We start from the raw sequence: 22,797 nt of genomic DNA, 5'->3' as shown, positions 1-22,797 counted from the left end.
CGAAATGCATTTCCAGTTTACTGCCATTGCATTTTCTCCTCTTGACAGTTTTAAAGCAGCAAACACTCATACACAGAGAAACACTACATGCAAACTCAACTGCTATGAGCTCATACAGCCCACACCAAAGAATTACAACAGGTAAGGTTGTTCCGCTTGCAAAAAGATAGCATTCTTCACTACAACCTCTTCTGGAAAAATATAGCAAGGCAAACAGAAGCACACAAACCCAAACAGCCACTGTAAACATAACATGATAATTAACTACTTCCTATTCAAAGACTTATTCTATCTTCAAAAAGCAAAATCAATAGGATCTGTCTCTCTGGTACACAGAGTTCTAGAAATGTAGATTAATTAAACGCAGCATAGACAGAAATGCTTGCAATGCATTTTTAGAACTTTATTTGATCAATAAACATCTGAAGAACACAGAGGAGCCCCTGCAGCTCTAACAGAGCTGGACTTCACTCACCAAGGATACATTAGCTAATGTCTTACAGACTTTACTCTTCTGAATAATGCTCAGGAAAATAACTGCCATTTCTGTTTTCATTAAAGAAAAGGAAAAGAAACTCTGGAGCATTCCTGAGCTCTTCAGTCCTGCCTAAAGAGCAATCTGAAGCTCTGCAGGTAGCACAGCACATGTGGTTCAGCTGATCCCTTATATGCATGAAATTTAGGGAAAAACACCAGTACATTTTTTGACAAGCTTGTAAAATTGTGATTACTTTCAGTACTAAATTGCATTGAAGGAGGGACAATATTTTGTCTTTTTGAAAAATATTAAGTGTTACTTGAGTAACAAGATGCATGAATTTTGCTCCCTTTTAACAGGCCTGGTTGCAAACTGACACCTTTAATAAATACAGAAAGTTCTGCTGTTGTTCAAATGGTATTTCAGCAGCTTTCTGAGAACTGTATGTGCGAATGTCAGAAATAAGACACTATTGACAAGAGGTAGATATTACTGAGACTTTACAGATAATTCTTTTTTATTATTTTCAGAAAAAAAGGTTGATTTCTTATCAAACAAAGGGGAAAAGCCAATATAGATGATAAATTTGCCTTCACCATTGATAGCAACAAGCCTTCATGAGTAAGCTGCAATGAACCCCCCCACGGGGATTCACCTGAAGGAGTAGGTATATTGTCAATGCCAGTCTAAAGCAAAAATCTCATTTCCATTTTGATTTGCAGTATTTCCTAGTTGATTCCTTTCTAGAATGATCTTAAACATTTTCAATGCTAATTGAACAAGATAGGTCAAAGCCTATTGCCCATGTAGTGAAGTTGTTTGTTCTAATTTAAAAAAAAAAAAAACAAATGCAGATGCTTTCCTGGTAAGTAAATTTTTGAAACACTATTAGCTTCACCTCTCAAAGATGAAAACAAAGGGGCTGGGGATTTTTTTCAAGGCTTCCCAGACACGGATGTGTGCACACATCTCTGCATGTACAGCAATACTCCAACACAAGACCTATCTAACCCCTACACCAGACCAGGAAATAAAGGCAGGAACATAATTTATTTTATGAACATTTCTATCTGTATTTCTGCCCTTGAGGTTTTTCCTGGCCACATTAGCGACTGGACTGAAGCAGCTGACTTTTGACTTCTTGTGAGAAAGCAAGATAAAAAACCCAGATTGTTTTTCAATTTGTTTTCAGAATGAGGAAAGAGACATAAGCATGTCTCCAACAAAAAAGAAATCTGAGAGAAATCTGTGCATCTGAAGGTTTATGTTTGTCTCCTTCCCACCTTCCCCTTTCAGTTCAACTCAATAATATTATGTATTAAACACAATGGTCTCAAGGATCAAGATATTCCCATACATCTCAAGAGGCTAACACTAATTAAAGCTGATCGAAAGACTTAAGAGTTTGAGATACAGCAAAACCAGACTGAACTGTGACAAGAGACTACTCAGTAGTTTGATTCTATTTAGATCAGATGCCACGTGTAGCATTATTCAGTCATTAAGTATTGCCTGATTGCTAGTATTTTTTGCTCCACTTTAAAATTAGAATCAAACACTATATATAACTAATTAAAGGGGACTAAATCTTATGTCTCCAATTAAGCAAAAATAGTTTTAAAAGTGAGATTGGAAATACATACAGGTTATACAAACATTCTTCAAGAATAACACAGGTACTACTTGTTTTGACTCGCAGCAGCCGTTATCAACCGGACAATCTCTGCAAGTCCTTCCCAGGTCTATAGTCTATGACTGTACAACTACCAGGTAGTTCACATGTAAGAAAAATTGCTTCTTGTATGCTACCAATGATGAGGATGAAAAAAAAGACAAAAGTACAGGAATAACTTTAACAACAGATAAAGATGAAAACAGTCAAAATAGCTGTAATAAGGTAAACAGAACACATCCATACTGAAGAGGAAAACAGAAATTACATATTTGCTTAGAAGCAGTTTGAGGAAGGACAGACAGGTCATCCTCAAAACAGAAGTGGCAACATCAGCTCCATGGGGCAAGATGTATTAGAAATCATGGGATCAAGCAAAGTAGGAAAGGTGAAAGCTTGCTCAAGTCTAGATAAGGATGAAAGGGCAAACTTTACATGGAAGAGACACAATCTGATCAAATAAGTCATGAGGGAGAAAGGAAGAAGATACAGCATGGGTATATAAAAAATGAGGAGTATACTGAGGAACAGAACAGAAAATTTGGTAGAAAAAGTGAAAAATTATGGTTTTGAAGAATATGAGTCTAGAGAAGAAGAGGTAGGGACTACCAAATACCTATTCATGCTTTTATATTCTCCTCTCTACAGAGAATGCAAGTTATTACAGTCCCACATTACACAGTCTCACCTCTTTTGCTCATGACACTTTTAGCTCCAGAGATCCCTGAGGTGTCAGTCACGTGAACTGCATCACATCCTCACTAAACATCTTAGCCAAAAGGAAAATGTGGGTGGGCTCAAGGTGCAAATGACAGGTGAGAATGACAGAGCCTGATCGGTTTGGACACCTAAATGAAATCATCTTTCCAGAGAGAAACAACTCTGAGGCAAAAAGAAGGTACAATCCTGCTGCACGATCCGTAACCAAGTTTACTGCCCACAATTACCACATTGATTGGGTCTTTGCACAGTTCTTGCTCTGCAGAAACTGAAGGCAGAAAATATGTAAGCCCACTTGACACTACTCTCCTGCTGGAATGTCCAAACCTGCGATATAAGCAAACACAAAGTGACACTTCTATTGTGGGAAACTGCAGCAGCTGATGGCACGCTGTTTAATCCTTCTGTAGGTGCCATCAGACAAAATACTAAGGAGTGCAGCTGTATGTAGCAGTTACTTATATTGATCTGGAAAACACCGCACATGGCAGCTTATTTGCACCATCTGCTGCAGAAATGTCAGTCACAGGGAGCAAGGCAGACACCTGAGGGTGTCCACACTGAGAAATCACTTAGAAGAGGAAAGAAACTCCAGCAGGGGAAAAAAAAATCTATAAAAAATTAATAGCTTCTGCTGTCAAACGGACTAAAGCTTTTGAGGAAGAGCAACTGGCACAAGAGCAGCCAGCCTGAGTTTTAGTGAATGTCATGAACTCCCCTGCAGTCAGGTAGCAACCTCCCCCCCCAGCCCCTCTTCATGCTTAAGTGTCTGACAGGTGGCCTGATTTTAAACCTAACAGCAGTTTTCCAGGGCTTTCAGTGGCACAAATGGTTGGTGAAAAGTACAAGGAATATAAATGCCCTAAACAAACTATCCATCCAACTGAAGAAGCCCTAGCAATGGCTGAAATTAAGGATATCATCTTCTTTAAAAATTCACAGCTGGAATGGTAGCATTCAGCTGACTATCTATAATGCCTAATCCAGCTGTCACCCAGGAAATATAACTTGCACAGGCTGGGGCAGAGCAGGAGCTCTGCCTCCAGTTTGGAGGACCTTGGCCAAGGTTCATCTCACGTTATGTTACGTGTCTATGTTAGGATAGGACAAACTGTGACTGAGAAATGCCAGTCGAGCATGCCGTGAGCAGTGACGACAGAGGAAGTCCAGACAGCAATATGGAGACAGCAGAGAAGGAAACAGTAGGAAGGATAACTTTTTAAAGAAGGGAACTGCACTCTAAGGAAAGATTTGGGGACTTCAGGGGTTTTTTCATAAGAAATATGTTATAATTCCCTACATGTTTGGGAGAAGGAGAGTAAAAATTAAAAGGACAAGCAGTTACCAAAAAAGGACCAAAAGTGACAGCTTAATTTAGTATAGGAAAAAATGTGTCCTGTGTTCACTGTAAATAATAGCAGGTGAGATGTCCCTGCCTTGAAACAGTCACTAGAGTAGATGTACTTAAATCCACTATGGGTAATTTAGCCTTCCCACTTCAAAAAACCTAAACAAACTATATTGATAAATTATGATTATTGTAATGCAGTATTATTAACAAAAATACAGTCTATTATCAAGCCTATATGTTTAGAAAAGATTACTAGAGCTAACACATTCCTGTCACCAAGATGAATACTGATACAAGCAGTGAGTCACTCTCATACTTTTTGATGATTAAGAATGAAAATTCAGACTCTTTGTCCAACCAGGCAGAATGGGCTATTCCAGAGGGATGGATGGCACTCAAGCCTAAATCTCAGATCTTAAGGAAGAAGGACAATAATATTTGCCTGAATATTTACCAAGATTGCCACAAGCAGGATTAGATCTCAACAGATTTTCTGAAGATCAAAGTCAATACTTCACATGTGACAGTAAATGTACAGGGCCTGCTAATTAGAGGAGGGAAGAAAATGTAAGAGTGGACCTAAAAACATACTGAAGGGATAGGAGGTTGAAAAGAAATAACAAGTAGTTGAACACTGGCTAGACAAACAAGCTTTGTCAGAAATTCACCCTGTGAAAGCACATTTCTGAGAGAGTTCTGCAAAGGTAATGAGGGACTGTGCTGTTGAGCTCCCACCCAAATCCAGGTCCACCTGTATCATCTCTCTGTAAATTTGAGAAATACTAATTCTATCCTTTGAATCTATTTTACATAGGACATCAAAGCTCCCATGAAATTTTAAAAGTCATACGAATCACAGGCAATCATTTTCCTTTCTGATATCCATACAGTGCAGTTGAAAAAAAAAAAAACCAACCCGGTCATGTACTACACAGCATGCCTGACATCAGTCTGTTCTGCATCACTTTAAGTACAGATCAATATTTCTCAGTTTCTGCAAAGTCTACTGTATTCTTTAAAATCCATGGAAAAAAGCTTACCCAGTTTTCAAGCTGACCAAAGCATCTTCAACTCCTTTCTGGTTATACTTCGTCATGTAAAGGTGCATATCAGGGTAGTTGTTTCTGATATTCCTCTCTGTGCTTCCATTTGGGACCGTTCCAAATCGAAAAGGAGGTGAATAATCATGCGGCCTTTGAAACTAGAGAGAAAAGGTAAAAGCAAAGTGTTTAAGGCATTCAAAACGTGAAGAAGGGCAATTTCAGGTTGAAAAAACCCGGAGTTGTATAAGCTGCCTCAAATTTCTTCTAGGCAAATGCTGTGGGTTAATTCAGCAATATTATACCAGAAAGTGTGTCTTCACACTGACTGAACTTACAGAAACATCTACATCCAAAGTAAAAACAGCTCAATTTTGCCACTCTAACGTGACTTTCTCCCACGCATTGTAATATGGCAGGACAGCAGAAACTGGAGCAGATACTGGAAGATGTTCCTCATCCGCCAGCATCTCCCTAGAGAACTCAAACTACAAGCAGACACACTGGTAAACAGCAATCAAAAGAAAACTATTTTGTTGATAGTCATTTCGCGCTACCTTCTCAGTTGAGACATTGTGGGTCCCCACACAAAGAAGGCAAAAGGATCATCTGCACTACTTGAAAGGGACCCTAACCCACTGCTCCCAGAGGGGGCACAGGGTGAGGGCTGCCTTTCCTTCCACCGCCCTGATTCAATGGGAATAAAAGTTCCTGCATCTTCTGAGGGGCTCAGCAGCTACATCACTTGACAAGAAAAGGGTTTCTGAGACCCTCACACTTATAATCCCAGTCCCTATTTATTCCTACAATTTAAAACTACAAATTATTTACTTGAGGGCACACAGGTTTATTCTACAATTTTACTCTCTATATTACTATTGTATCAGCCCAGACAAACACGCCAGGGAATATCTGCAAAGGAATAGCAAGGCATACTCAGATTTCAGATTTGGAAATCATTCAGACAATCTCACATAAAATTTTGCTAACAGACCTGAAAATTTTATATGTGCCTTTTCAATAACTCCCTTTAAATACCAAGTGACACTTTAGGATTAAGTTAAAATGTCTCTTTAAGAAGTAAATGAAAAAGGCCGCTCAAATTAGGGAAACTATTGGCTAATAGTCACCCATGAATTCCACAGTAAAATGCACTCTGTCTTTACTGTTGGTTAGAAGAGCAATCTATATACCCTGTGCTGCAAGAGACAGCTAATATTTATATAGCTGCTGCTTCCTTTGGGCTACATAAGTAACACTTCTCTTTTTAAAGTTTGGTCTAAGGGCATCAAGAATTCCCAGGACTCAGTGCCAGTTTGCAAAGAGAATACAAATAGGCTTATACAAAAACTGGGAGTATTTCAATTCCATCAAACCTTGACTGTGAAATTATTGCTGCAACAATATTTTCATGTTACAGAACTACAATTAAATGCTTCATTTCAATTAAGCATATTTTGACAAAGCATAAAGGAATGAACTCTACTTTTCTCTATTCGTTTAGCTAACAGATGTCTTGCTTTTCTCATTTTCCCTTTTCACAGCTTTACTGTTTAAATTATTACTTTGCTTCTACTTTACACATACTAATTGACCCATGCACTAAAATTACACTGTATACTAGTCATGGTTCTTAGTCTGTATCTGCTATCTCCTTTTTTAAGTTTATTATGCAGCACTGAAATAAACCCTGCTCTTAAATATACGTCCAGAGATTCTACTGATACAGATGTAGCTTGCTATTAACTTTATTTAAATCTACAGATAATTAATCCCTGAAGTAGTGAGATGGCTTCCAATATCTCCCAATATCTGTATCAAATTTGCCAGTCAATAGAACTGGAAAAAAAATAATTAAAGAAACTACGTCTATTTTAAGAGCTGTAAAAATTGCTGCTGCTCATACAGCTGACATTTTTTTGAAATTCAGCTGTGGTGAGGATTCTGCAAGCTCAATTCCTAATCCTGGGGTATATCAGTGGAACTGGGGGAACAGGGATATTATGGTGGAGTACCCTGGTAATTCAGAAATGGAGTTTGGTTCTGAATATTCTCACTTTTCAAGGACATTCATATGAGTTTAAGATTCTGGGAGCAGTTTCCTCCCATAGGAATAGTTGAAGGAGCTGAGGTATCTGACTCAAACTGAACATTTGTGGAACACAAAAATATTTTTGCAGGAGAGCAAAGATTAATAAAAAGTACTAGTTCATTCAAAGATCACAGGGATCACAAGCAGATGAATAGTTCCAAACACCATACACAGACTGGAGTTTCTTGGCACAAGACACCCAACCAAAAAATTTTCAGAGTCACAAGGAGATTGTCTGTTACTACTGCCTGCCCACAGATTATTTGTAAAGAAGAAAGGGTTTAAAAGCTTTTTAGTAACAATGCACTCATATCTAAGGCGTACAAAGTTCTCATCAATAATTTTGAACTTATATTCTGTGAACTGACATGTCCTGGAGAAGCATATAGGCTCTGTGATTGTAGCAAAGGTCTACATGGCAGGCATGAGACAAGAAAGAAAAAAGGATCAAGTCTCTACATGCACTCACTTTCCCTGAAGCCCCATGATGGGAAATAAAATATATCATCACTGCTAGGAAGCAATTTTCTTCCTAGACATTTTCTGAAACTTTTATTTTTTTAAAAATCATTAATAAAATCCTTAAATTGAATGCACAACCCCTGCTTGAATCATAATTGTGGAGATATCTACTGTTATTGAGAAGACTAACCGATTTGTTCTTGTATCCCCATGCTCTGCCAGCTGCTAGACCTTGGCACATGGCAACAAAACTCTGATATTTTGCTTTTATTTTGTTTTACCTATATGCCTTAACAAAACTGACAATTTCATTAAATCAGTAAAGTGATCTTTCACAAACATGAAATACTGACTTAATCTGAAGTTTTGCATGCTTGCCTGAAAAGGTTGGTATTCAGAGCAATTGTTATCTTTCTGGAGTATTTTAAGGAACTGTGGAAAACATTACAAAAATAGTAAATATTAACCCTCTGCTAACACAGATTTTAGCAGGAATTATGGCTGGTTTGGAGTGATAGAAAAGCACCCATATTTGAACTCTTTCCTTTCTTCTTTTACCAGATGGAAAACACTGACAATCTGATCTTTGTGATCCTTGAAAAATATAGCTATTAGTAATTCCAAGACTATTATTATAATCATCATTTACTGAAATGCAGTTGATATTTATGCCTGACAACCCTCAAAAAGCCCTGTAAAGGTCTAATGTTGAAGTGGAGAGATGGACTGGGGCAAGAGGGTCACCCTAACTACCCCATCATCCATGCTGCCCGTTGACCTCAGCCTGCTCTGTTTTCACACAGATGTATTTCTAAGTAACTATAGAACTTGTGACATCTTATTGCACAAAAATATAATGCCAAACTGCAAGAATACGGTGAATCTTGCAAAAATAAGGAACCTGTAAATGGCATAATTAAGGCTTCCTAATAAGGTTGAAGAGAATCCCCTAGACCACATGCATGTGGGGCACTCTTAAAATGTTACTGTGCGGAGGAATCACATCAGATAAACACTCTGCAAGAAAATTCTGTCCACTGCTATCTACTCTCCCTTAGTAATCTTGTCTCTAGTTCATTGCATGAAGGAGGCGTAAGTGATCTCAGAAGTAACAAGTGCTATGAATGCCAGCTTTGCTGGATGCTTTTGGACTCATTTTCTGTACCGTTTTGTGAGCACAAAGCTCTTAAAAATCTTTTACATACACAAGAATGTCAAACTATAATTTTCTTCTCATTTTCTGAATCATTTGAGTTTAGGAACACCCACCCCTAGTAACTCCAGTACATGCTGTGCCATGTACTTCTGGGTGACACATAGATGACATGGCATTCAGAAATTCATTAGCAACATTATGAATGTTGAGGAAACTATCAAGAAGTCTTAAAGTGAAGAAGGGTAAATAGCACGTTATCATGTGTTCAGCAAATCTGGTGAACCACATGCTAGAGCATAACACATTTCCTGAATGGGATGATATTGACTGCTGAGGGTCAGGGATGACTGCTTCAGAGAGAGAAGGGTTTTTTCCTGGCTCCTCTTCTCTGTAGTCTATCACATATGGAGCTGGACTGAGAAACCCCAGTATCTCTAATTTGGAATACTTTATTGCATTCACAATACAGCACTGACAAAAGAGCTTGACTCTTCAGTCATGGCAGTAGGAAAAAGGGGAGAGCAGAAGAAAATCAGGTATCAGTAAACTGATTTACCAGCCCAGAAGTTTTTTTCAAAAATTTATTGAACTCCTAGATATTATTTATTTGAAATTAATCTTATCCATACTTCTGGCCCTTCTCATTGGTCTTTGCCTACTACCGCTTTGCTTGAAGCAAGGATCAGAGCTCTCTGCTGAAAAAAAGTAAAATTGTTGCAAATTCCTGAACTGTTCTCCTACTAACAACACTGCAGCAACAAGGCAAAGAGGGAAGAAAAACAATATAACATGAATCAGATTATATTCCCATAAATTATCCTAAATTATTTGAATTTCTAAAATCCGAGAAACCACGCAAAACCTGTGTATGACAAGAAGAATGTTTTGAAATAGACCCTTGCTTTTCTGGACTTCTGGCTTGTTAAATTTAATCAGAAAAGGCATGGCTCCCCTGATTTATCTCTATATGCTTCAGGCAAAATTTGAAGAACTGTAAAATAAAAACAAAGGTAGCAGATCAAATAAATGATCAGCAGACCACACAAAAACAGATGGTATTTTCTGATTCAAGTATTTTTCTATTTTTGTTTTGCTTTTTGTGTAAATAACATCCTACTTAGGAGAGAGAACAGAAAAATGACAAAAATAAGGAAGTTATTAGCCAAAAGCTACAGAACAAATACTGCCATTTTCCCAGCCCATAGGTGAGAGTGGCAAACAGCCAGCAGAGAGAGGAAGATAAGGGTGCACTGGCAGACCCGAAGGCTAGTGCTGTGCCAGGTGCAGGCCAAATCCTGCCAAAACCTAGACTTCCCAGGAAACGCTCTGTACTTTCTCACAAACATGAGAAAGACATTTCTCAAATTCTTTCTTTTTATCCTCAAGAGAATACCTTTTATCTGTCTCTTACGAAGAATGTTATCGTGAAATAGAGGTATATTTAACAGTCTTCATACTCTTTCAAAGGTTTTGCGACAACACAACTTAATGAAAACAAAACTACTATCATTTTTTTTTCTTTTTATCTGTCTTTCCTCTAGCCATGCTTGCAATTCATGCTTTGATACTTCAGGCAATCAATCAAAGGCTGGTCATAAAAAGCAGTTAAAACAAAAAACAGACTCAAGGCCATCTGAGCTGTTGCCTTCTTTTGAATAACAATTTCCTTTATTTTCTGTCTTTTGAGAAAAATCCCTTTTGAAGTTTTCCCTTGCGCTATACTCAATTTAAATATTACTTCTTAATGTCAATATTTAGTTTCATTTTAAAACAACTGGGTACAAACTTGAAAACAGCATGCCCTTCATGTATTTTGTGCATATCCATCACATCAATAATTTTCCAAATGGACTTCAATCCCTGCATGCAATACCACTATTGCAAAGCAGCCATACAAATGAAATAAAAAAGAAGTGATTGCTGGGTTTCTGACTTATAAGGCTATTGATTAAAATCCACAAGTACAAAGATCTGGGAAGTATACCTTCAGCAAAAGAAAGTTCAGTCAAGCTAGAACACTATGAAAAATAAGCATATTTATTATTTGTTATTTTGTGTGAAACTCAAGTAGGGTTTAAGTGAACTATCAGCATCTACTGCTCAAAGTGAAATTCTCACAAAAGTTCTTGAATTAGGAAAGCATCTTCCACAAACACATCAAAATTCTGTCCCTATCCTATGTAATTTACATCTCACTTCAATGTGATAACACAAAACCTGAACTTTTTGTATGTGTTTATTTTTCCTATTTACTCTTGCCATTTTACAGAAGGAAAACATCTACACACAGTATGTACCACTTTTGATCATTTCTCTCTTTTTTTATTTGTGCTGGCACCACTTTAAATCTGAATTCTTTCTATTACTTCCTTGCACACTACATAGAAAGCAAAAAGACATATTTTCAGGAGATTAACTGGCTTCCAATAATTACTGGATGGTTGCTGGTTTTATGAATATTTTGTCAATTAATATATTATTAATATTCCACACAGAGATGTTCAAGTAATTTTAAATATGCCTTCCCTGCAATCAGACTGACTTTTTCATTTTTCAAGCTTTGGTATATTGGTGAGGCATTCCTTTTAATCAAACAGGAATTGATTGCCGTCACACAAAATAAAGGCACTTTTCAATTAATGGAGTTACTTTTGAAAAGGCAACTCAAAGACTTTGAAAACAGTCTGATATTTGCATGCTTTGGGTTTCAGGTTTGTTAGTAAGGGGTTACACTCAGAATGAAATCATCCAGTTTTAGCTTATTGTCTTGGTCACAGTTTTTTTAGCACAAAGTACAAATTTGTAGAAGGATTATGAAGAATGGACTCTGGCCTCTTTGAGCTGGAAACTTACCTTTTTATCACTCAGTCCAGTCACTTGATCAACAAATTCCTCTTGAATCATAAATGCAGCTAAGTTGGCAGTATAACTGGCCAGGAAAATAACAGCAAAGAAAGCCCAAACTGACACCATGATTTTACTCGTTGTCCCTTTGGGGTTTTGCACAGGCACAGAGTTGTTGAATACCAAGCCCCAGAGTAACCACACTGCCTTTCCAATGGTAAAGGATGGTCCATGGGGATCTGTAATGGCAAAGAACAGTTATTGTAGTTACAGTTAAATCAAAACTTGGCAAGATACCCTACATAATAACAACAAATTACTCACAAAGACACGATTAAAAGATATTTCAAATACATATTCACTGTACTCCCAATGGAAACACAGGATTTACCATAGGGACTCTCTATTGTAATTAATTAATTTCCATATTTGTAAAAAAATAATTCAACATTTTTCTATGTGGTATTTAGTTCAAAAGTTTTAAAATGAAAATGGAAAGCATAGGTTTGGAGGAGAAGCAAACTGGTATGTCTCTTGCAGTAAGGTGTGTGCCATGGTATTGCCCCTTTCAGTCTTCTGTGCCAGTGGACATGGAAAATGGAAAACTGTGGGTTTAAGTCTTTATGCTTCAATTCTAGTACTTTTCTTGCCCAAATTATTTTTTGTCATCTCCAGTCTTCCATTATGTAAACGTATTTAAGATCAAAATGTGTGAATACATCACCTACTTTTAAGCAACTTTGCACTCAGAGGGTAAAGCAGTAAGTCAACACAAAGGAGCTACCTGTATAGACACATAACTTAGAGCAAACCAGACTCTGGTTACCTCACATGTTCAGAGTCAGTTCTGTAGCTTCAAATGTGTTAGCATTACAGGTAAGAACCTATCCCAGCTAGTCCATTCCATAATTTTTGTTATTCCTGTTTTCAGTCCGCTTTCATTTCATCCCAAATCAAGAAGTGGTCAGCACAATGCCCTCACGCCTGCATAGTGGCAGAAGTGGATTAGCAATGCTATTATCCACGTAAAAGGCCTTATTTGTAAGGCTCTATGAGAATAAAGGGAATTTTGTTCTTACCCAGGTAAGTACAGCGCAGTCATCACATATTGCTCGTCATCTGGACTCCCTTTATCCTCAGTGGAGAGAAACAGGCCTCCCCTGACTGTGATTCATTTGACCTTTTGATAAGTATCTATTTTTCAATTAAATGGCAGTTCAGACAATAAACTCTAATGAAGACACCTGTACTATCACCTCCTTCCCCACCCTCTGCCTTTATCCAAGGGGATGCACATTACAAACTCAGATTTAGTTATTAATTTAATTATATTTTATTTTAATAATAATTCCATTATTGTTAAAAGAATAAAACCCAAAGTGGGTATACTCAGTGCATGTTCTCATTTCAGTAGAAATGCTCTCTAATACAGTGCAAATCTTTCATGATACAATCAAGCACATCTTAGATTATCCTCTTCCTATTCTACAGCAGTGCTAAGAAGATAGAGTGCAGTAAAATAAACACAATGGTGCTGACTTTTGGTTTATGAAACTACCTTCTAAAGCCATTTAAGATTGAGCTGATAAAGGGATAATATGTATTTTCTGAGCAACAATGATAAGGAAAGTATATGCCATGAATGCAGTCCAAAGTTCTGTTTATGCTACTTGAGGTTGTATTACCATTGAGCTTCATCCTGCCAATGCGTAAGGAAAGAAATAACCTACATAACGATTCCTGTTCATTTTAAACTTCCCACATTTCAAATGAACAGCAGCTGGATTCATGGCAAGTCTCTAGAGCTAGGTTAGGATGGGCTAGTGCCGTAATATGCCTTTATAGCTGTACGTACACTAAATAATCAATTCTGGAACATGAGGTGGTACAGAAAAGAACAGCCTAGCCCCTAGATCCCCAGTGTCTATATTCACCTTTGATTTCCCATTCCTAAACACAGTGTTTATTTTGGACAGAGATTACACGTTTACCACCTTATGGAAAGGATGACATCACCTGAACATTACAATAACCCCCTTTTTCAGAGAACAAGTCAATCATAATCTAGAAGAAACCATTAACTTGTAAAAGTCTCCAGAACTGTGTTCACTAAGTTGGAAGATCTCTTCTTATAAAATGGGGAAAGTATGATTTAGAAGATAAAACCAGGCTGTACTCTCAACTGTAAGTAAAGAAAGGGAAGGATGATGGCACCACAATACATGGAATCCTCATTCTCAGGTCAAAGTACTGATAATATACAACTGAAGCTTTCACTGAGAAAGGCAAGCTCTGTATTAAATTTTTTGTGCTGGTATATTTTGAAAATGAAGTTTCTATAACCATGGATGCTACACAGAAAAAAGTGATGCCTTTCTGCCACTGCCCTCATTTCAAGGCTGAGTTCATAAGATTTTTTATAGGAACTACATAAAATTTTATACAACGTAACTGCTATTTTTCAGATTATCCACCAAACCACACCACTTTAGCTCATTTTCTCTGAACTAACCATGAATTCATGAGTCAGGAGTCTGTAGAACTTATTCCAATCCTTTTTTGAGCTGACACTCTACAACTGATACAGTGTACTAACCAAACACTGCCTGAATGCGACTCTCTCTGATATCACTTACCCTTCTACATGTCTTTATTTCAATGAATTAGAATACAAACATGAGCATATAAGCCCTCAAGAAATGATATTTTAAATGAAGAGCAAACATAGTTTCATAGCTGCTTTTACTGCTTTATGCCTGTTATTTTAAAAAGATCGAGGGCAAGGGATGGGAAATACATGATTTTTTTATAGCTTTAGGGTTGTGTAAAATGGAAAGCTTACCTCTCCCTTGTGCTAAGTTCCTGTTATATCCTACAGGACTGAAGTACTCAAATATAAAGACAGCCATGGCGGACACAATGAGAAGCATCACAAACATCATCACCCAGACAGAAGCACTAAAAGGCTCTGCAGCAAAACAGACAAGAGAGACAGAAACACAGTTCATTAAACCAGTCGCAGCACAAGAATTCTAATGTCTTTGGCTAGGCAAGCCCAGCAGCTTTCTTTAAATTAGCTTTTACCAACCAAAATGCTAGCAAATAACTAAATAGCAATATATAAAGAACTGCTGTTAGTATATACATGTAAAATTCATAAAGTCAAAATCTTAAATGTAAGTTGCAATTCAAAAACAAAGGCTGCACACTTTTCTTTGACAAAGACTTCACTGACACTGAGTGGCAAATAATTGGTTTGACTCGCTGCTTATTCAGTCTACAATCAGGTAGCCCATTTCTATTCATCCTGTATGTTATCAACAGGATGGTCCAACCATTATGACTGTGTTTCTGCACAGCAAAAGCAATTAAGCATATGTTTAATACATTTGGTAATTCAGTGAAGTAGACTTCTCTCTTGCTTTCTATCCAACAAAATGTGTTAGGGAAAAAAGCTAAATAATTGCATTCAAGCTAATTTTTTTTTTTTTTCCTCTGTGTTCACTTTCTATCTGCAATGAAAATGTTGTTTTTACCAATTGCAAACACATTCTTTTGAAAGTCTCATTCTCATCTAGGAGCACGTTTCTGAAATCAAAAGATTTTCATGGAAAACTGAATGTCAGTTTGAATGACATGAAAAACCATGATTAAGTAAAAGAAGTAGGTTGGAACAGAAAATTAAAAGCAGTTTCAAGTATCAGACTAAGCACCAACTTTTTGAAAGGATTGGATATGGTAACTGTATGGGATAACACAAAGTTCTTAAATGTCATCTTGCCCAATCACAAATTCTCTGTCTTTTCAAGAGTCCCTGTGGTAGCTATCATGGTGTAAGTGTATATGTAAGAAAGGTTTTGTATGGCAAAGTAATATCTCTTTATCAAGGCGGATTATTTGGGGGCATTTTATATCCTAATTTTGGTAGATAATGCAAGTGTGAGTGTGGTTTGAAGTTTGAGAAAAAAATCTTAGTATACTATTTCAAATTAGGACAAAACCAAGAAGCACTTGAAATTACAAGGAATTAGTGTGTACCAATGCTTTGTCTGTTTTTGAAAGCCCTCCATCCTGACTTCTTTGTCTTTGAATTTAAATTAAGATTTGAACTACTGAAAATTCTTCCATCATTGCAGGAAACAACTATGAGTGAGAGTTGAGGTGTGCTAAACCCATATGAACCTTGCCCAACTTAGCACGAATGATTCACCCAGAACTAGAATGAAGTCTAATAATTTGAGCCCAAGCATGGAAATCTCATGAGATCATTTGCCTTTACCAAAAATTTCTTAAGAAATTTGGAACCAAGAAAAGACCAAATTCCAAACAGCCCCAGGTGATTTTGGATGCTAAACTAAACTGGAACTAAAAGGGCAGGGAAATTTTAAGCCACTTTTTATGGAACAGCATATTTATTTTATTTTATTTTTAAGAGAGGTTATGAAGTTCTTTCAATTACTATAATTATTTGTTTGGAAGAGAATAGTAAGTTTGCAAAATAACAGAATTCTTAAAAGGCAAAGAACAGGTAAAGGACATTATGTAGCCAAATAGAGTTAATTAATAAAAAATATTCTATGAATTCACATATTAATTCTATTCAGTTGGAATTAACATAAAACTATCATACAATTTTGACAGCATTCTCATAGAAGAAAGCAAGGCTGATAAAATTTATCAAAAGCAACAGTGTAGAAACAGCAGCAGTAATTTGTCAAAATCTAAATAAGGCAAAGGCCAAAACAAGCTGATGTGAAAAAGTGAGCTATAAACAACAGTTTAAGCGGAATGCTCTTTAATAATTTAAGCAGTCTGGTAATGAGGTGGAGGATTAAAAGGAGCAACAGGAGAATAAAAAGCTATTTAGAATAGCAAGCAGTAAGATTGAACAAGTACAAAATAAACTGAATAACAAAGTCGATCCTCCTGTCATATTAGAGATCAAATTACATATTCAGCACTGTTCTTTGATTCTCAAAGGACAGAAAGAGAACCTCCCTCAGGCAAGCAGCAGGTTTTATAAGAATTTTCAATAAAACTATGATTCGGCAGAAAAATACTAATATATGACTTGCCAGTGTACATTTCAAATGATTGGCAATGGAGAATATTGAGCAATTCAGAAAGATGTCTTACTCCACTAACTTCAAGTTTTACCTCCCACCACCAAAAGTAATGCTTAAACAATACATCAAATAAATGGGGGCATAGATTTCCTATTCCACCATTGCCTTCAAAAAAGAAAACTGACCTCACCTATGAGCTTTCTCCCTCTTAATATATAGACATTTGTATTTGAGGTTTCCCTTATTTTGTTTGTTTAAATAAGGTTGAATCAAATCTCCACAGAATAAAAAAATGTATTTGTGGATCTAGTCTATATGAATGTTAGTATGATATGAAAATGACTTAATGTGGATAAAATTCTCATTTGAAGGAGACACCCACATCAGAATCAGAACACAGCAGATGAGGAAGAGGCTGTCAGCCCATCAGTTACTTAGATCTATTGGATACAACCACCAAATGGAAAATCTAGTTCAGATAAAATCCTGTATTTGTCTACATTCATAGTAACAAATAACAAAACCAGATATTTCATGAACTCTAATCAAGTGCTATTTAAGAAAAAAATATTGTATTTGACAGATTTTTAAAAAAATCTTCTAACAGGATTATGTAAGATGACTCTGTTCTTAGACATTCACTTAATTGAAACAAAAATCAGTCTGTGAATAAATTCAGTTATCTGCCTGATAGTATTTTGCATAACAAAGCATTTTACTACTATGCACACCTCATCGAAACACACAGTCAATTCCAGTAAAGTGGCAGTTTCATCAACATCTAAAAAACCAGAACATACTTCGGAGAGCACAGAGTTGATTTATTGGTGCACTAAATCAGATTTCTTCAAAGTAATGCTATTCTATAGAGCTTTATAAGAAGGGGTTATTTTTACTTTTTGAATTATATGTACACCCAGCTAAACCAATAACATTAAATGCATTTTAGAAATCTAATAACTATGTTGTTGTGAAAAATGCAAAAGCAGCCTCTCTTTAGATGGTAGCTGTAAGCAGATTTTTAAGAGGTAAGCTGAGCCCGTGATAAAAATCAACTGCATTTGCAGCATATTTAGAAAACACCCCAGTACTTATATTTCAAATTATCATTTCAGCATGCTGCGACTGCAATTTAAAAAATGAATTCACTTTACAAGTCAATGACTTATCAAAATGGAAAGACACTATCTGAATATTTTCATTAGAAGTATAGCCTCTTATAATTTCATTTAAAAGTCTTTCATTCAGTAAACAAAAACATTAGCCACCAACAAAATCTGTTTAGGTATCACCATGTTTGGGAAGTTACTTGATTACTCACTGTGTTATATTTATTTGCATCATCTCTGTAATGTGCCTTTATGGAATAGGTATGAGAAATAAGCTCTGTGGCTAATTGATGATTCTTGTGCAAGAAAACCCAATTATTTGCTCACTTGTAGCTGACACTACACCAACAATCTGTTCCTCAATGGCTACAAGTGATTTCAGTGGAACTGAGGAATGTACACTTAGCAAGAGTGTTTCTTAAAAAGAAACCACATAATTGGCAATGCAAAAACGGCATCACTGCTGACCCAATGGACTTAAACGTACTAAACCATTCTATAAGATATCTGGAAAATACTGGGTGTTCTGGGTTTTGGTTTGGGGTTTTTTTTCAATTTCACTTAAATTATTTTAGTGTCACTAGCATTATTTTCCTGTGCAAAATATCTTTAAAAATACTGGGCCCAAATACACCATGAGGAACATAACAGCATTGTGGGCACTTTTGATCCATCTCATGGCTCATTCTCTTTTCAGCTTCAGGTAAATTCAGGCTAACCACCAAATACAGAAGTAAACAATAAGCACTAGAAGAGAAGGAGAGGGAAATAACGGAAGGAGAAGTGAACAATTGAAACAAGAAGCAAACAAGGAAAGAAGACCAAAGTCCTTGTTTCTTTATATCCCACCTCCTTTCTGCTATATCTGCACTGTTTAACTGCATCATCACAACTCCGCTGCTCAGTTGCATCAATGGAGAAAACACTCAGAAGTTCTCCAGTGAAGTATAATGGTGTTCAGAAGCCAGAGGTAACTGTTGTCAAATTAGCTGTCAGATCTCTTCTAACCATAAGGAAGTCTCTTTTGCTTAGCTATTCTACAAGAGTTTTTTAAATTATTTTGTAAATGCGAATGTTAAAAAGATATGAAACCATTTACAAAGAAGCATAAATTAGTTTGTAAAGAAGGAGTTTTTGAGGAAGTAATTTTTCCAGCTGAAGATTTTGGGGGAATTTCTTTGCATATTGAAATCGCTATCATTGGTTTTCACTTACTGCATCTGAAACCAACAGCACTATCTTCTTGTGCTAATAATCATGTTAATCAGCACATCAACACAGTACAAACCTCCTAATGTAAAATTCAAAACTTGACAGAAACATGTCAGTGCACTATATAGCTTAAAGAATAACAAAACCTACCCAACTCTATAGAAATGCAATTAAATGATCTGGATGGGTTGGAGAATCATACCTAGAAAAGCAGATGGTGAAACTGTGCCATTGCTCCGTGACACCATGACACTAATCCCAGTCTCAACAAACGGTACTGAAAAGTCAACCACTTCAGAGCGTTCTTCATTAATAGTGAGAGACCCCACAGCCATAACTGCACGATGATATACCACCTGATCCACAAAGAGAAGACACCACCAATATTACTCAGTAGAGAATACCTCATTTCTCCAAAAGAATTAAAAATAAACATTGCTAGGTTCTTACTTAAGAGCTCTTTTACCTAACAGAACTTACTTCACCAATCATTCCATTCCACACATTATTGACTTTTTTGCCATGTTTCCCATTAGTCACCAAATACAGGTCATATGTGAACTTGACAGTTTTAGACAACTTCTTCAAGATATCAATGCAGAATCCTTTGCAGCACTTCTTTACATTAGTTCCCTCATTAGTTGAGTTGCTGTCAAGAGAGAAGAAAGACATAAACAATTCTACTGGGAAAACAGAAGAACCACAACAGCAAGATTCAGCATACTGCAGAACAACGTTTTGTCATACTTGTGAGTGACCATGTTTTTTCTGAATTGATGGAGAAATTATCCACAGGATGATTTATATGGTGTTTGTAGCTCTTACTAATCATAATGCAGTTGCTTAATATGAAGAAAATGGTAGACCTTGTATAACATTGTATGACCTTGAGTATTGTGTCCAGTTTTGGGCACCTCAATACGAGAGAGATATAGAGGTGCTGGAGTGAGTGCAGAGGAGGGCAACGAAGCTGGTGAAGGGCCTGGAGAATAAATCCTGTGAGGAGCGATTGAAGGAGATGGGACTGTTCAGTTTGAGGAGGAGAAGGCTGAGGGGAGACCTCATCACTCTCTACAACTACCTGAAAGGACATTGTAGAGAGGTTGGTGCTGGTCTCTTCTCACAGGTGATCAGTGACAGAACGAGAGGGAATGGCTTTAAACTGCAACAGGGGAGGTTTAGACTGGACATTAGGAAAAAATATTTCACAGAAAGAGTGGTCAGACAGTGGAATAGGCTGCTCAGGGAGGTGGTAGAGTCACCATCCCTGGATGTGTTTAAGGGTCATTCGGATGAGATGCTGGGGGATGTGGTGTAGGGGAGAACTTTGTAGAGTCGGGCTGATGGTTGGACTCAATGATCCCAAGGGTCTTTTCCAACCTGAATGATTCTATGATTCTGTGACATGCTTTCTGCTGCAGTATCCAGCCTACTGCACTTCACTTCTCCACCAAGACATAGTCTTCTCTTACTAATGTCTCTTTTAGGCTCAGATTAAACATTTATTATTTCTACTCTCAAGACATAAGACTACACGTCATTTAGCAATTGCAGAACTTCCCAACATGTAAGCTATATAAAGGCACAGCAGTTCACTGTAATGAAAATATATGCTGGACCTTTTTCTGCACTTTGAGAAAGCGAATTTCAGGCTGTCCTTGAGTGCAAAGATGAGGGCTTTCCCTTTATTTTTTTCTGAAATGTTCGTTTCATGACCTCTAGAACCTTTTAGAATAAGAGACTTCAGAAGCCAAGGCAATATTTTATGGCCTTTGAAAGAATTCAAAATTAAAATAAAACTAGTTTAGAACTTGACTAAGTACAGTTATGTAAAAAAAAAAAAAAATTCTCTGGACTTCAGGAAGCATATGCACAACCATTTAGCAGAAACAGGCATTATATTCCCTAACACCTGCTCAGTAAAAAAATGTTATTATAGTCAGTTCATAAATACATAGACTGAAGCACAGAATGGGTGAAACAACACTGATAAATGCACAAAGAGAAATTTTCCACTGATTTCTAACGACTGCTCCAAAGTTATAGAGCAATCAAAGCAGGAGACTTTTCTCTAGATGGTACGTCACAGTGATATTTAATGCTGGAGTAGTTTATCCTGTACAAAATTTCAGCATAAACATACATTTTCAACAGGAGACATTCTCAAATTGTTAAAGACTAATTAAAACAGGCATATTTCAACATAACTGGAAACAATTCAAAGAGGACTCATTAAAGGAATCCTATTTTAGAACAAATCTTCTTTCATGTGACTGAAAAGGGCTAATTCTAGTTGACTTTGAATTCACTATAAACTTACTGTGTTGTCCTTAATTCAATGTGACTTACATGTATATAACCAGAACCTTTCAACTTACTAAAAAGGAAGATGTGCAAACAAGAGCATACCATGTGGTAATGGGAAAAAGAAGGAAGAAATGAAATATAGAAGGAAGAGCAAAGATAGGAAGCAAGAGAAAAGGAACAGCAAAGTGTCAGAAAACAATTATACAATGAAAGAAGCAAAGGAAAGAATTAGTGTGAAAATAGGGGAATATATTTTGCACTAAGAAAAAAAAAAAACGAATGCTGTATATTTACTTACTTAATTTTGACAAATTTACGACATGGCACAGTGTTTTTTTGGCAACTTTCCATCAAAGGATCCACATCCTCAACAATGACAAAGGGAGCCTCCTCCAGGGTGACAATACTCAAATGGTTATCATCTGGGTCGCTGTCTGCGAAAGAGCTGTACCTTGGCCAGACAGAGTACTTCAGGCTCAGTGAGTTGTTCTCCCATTTCCCCACCTGAAATGCCAAGACACACAGGCTGCTGGTATCTGCTTGCTTGTTTTCAACAAATGAGATCTAATATTAAATGTGCTGGGATATGGGTACAGGAAATTACATTGCAGAGACAGTTGTCTTGGGGTTTTCTTATCAAAATTATCTTAGAACTTTTTAAGTAATTGCATGAAGTGAGAAAATGCACTGTGGTGCAGACAAATAAGGTGCCATTATTTTAAAAGATAACAGCTTTATAAAGACTGGATAACATCAGGTAACACTATCTACCACCTGGCTATAGTTGCACTGAAATTTGATATGCATCATTTCCATCTGAGCCAGAACCCCAATCAGATACTCCATTTGTAATCAGGACCAATTTGCAGTAATAAGAAATCAGTTCTCAAAAAAATCAAACCAAACCAACTAAACAAAAAACCCTAACCCCACATCCACATACACATCAGACTGATAACCAAAGTATCATATCATTTCTATATCTTCTCAAAATAGAAGACTCTTCTATTATGTTTTGAAAGCCATTGTGAAAGCCTTTACCTAGGGTTCCATTGTACCTGAGTCAGGCCAAACCACGTTTTTAGTAAACACAATTCAACTGTGCATGATTTTGTTTTTATTGGAAATAATGTATTTTATTTTGCTTTAGTTAATGCCAACTGTTTGGGAACTTTAAGAAAGCACAGCTCACTTTAAATTAAAATTGTCTATTTATTATTACAAATTATCCCTTCTAAATTAATGTCCTTTTCTTTCCACTTCCAGAACACCAGAGAGGACATACAAT

General features: G+C 36.7%; 1 protein-coding gene across 2 annotated transcripts in view; it reads right to left on the bottom strand.

The window, feature by feature from the left end:
- The window catches only part of GRIN2A (glutamate ionotropic receptor NMDA type subunit 2A), a 192,419-nt gene that overhangs the window by 40,238 nt on the left and 129,384 nt on the right, over positions 1-22,797 (bottom strand). For both annotated transcript variants that reach the window (XM_074885901.1, XM_074885902.1), the window contains exons 6-11: positions 21,808-22,013; positions 19,683-19,851; positions 19,405-19,558; positions 14,658-14,783; positions 11,825-12,054; positions 5,262-5,422 (exon numbers count right to left, since the gene is read on the bottom strand). In XM_074885901.1, coding sequence (XP_074742002.1) covers positions 5,262-5,422; positions 11,825-12,054; positions 14,658-14,783; positions 19,405-19,558; positions 19,683-19,851; positions 21,808-22,013 — 1,046 coding nt within the window. The remainder of the gene's footprint in view (positions 1-5,261; positions 5,423-11,824; positions 12,055-14,657; positions 14,784-19,404; positions 19,559-19,682; positions 19,852-21,807; positions 22,014-22,797) is intronic.

The sequence above is a fragment of the Strix uralensis genome, chromosome 16, assembly GCF_047716275.1.
Source record: "Strix uralensis isolate ZFMK-TIS-50842 chromosome 16, bStrUra1, whole genome shotgun sequence".
NCBI classification, from domain to species: domain Eukaryota; kingdom Metazoa; phylum Chordata; class Aves; order Strigiformes; family Strigidae; genus Strix; species Strix uralensis.
The sequence above is the reverse complement of the archived record's forward strand: the minus strand, read 5'-3'. Positions and strand labels throughout refer to the sequence as shown.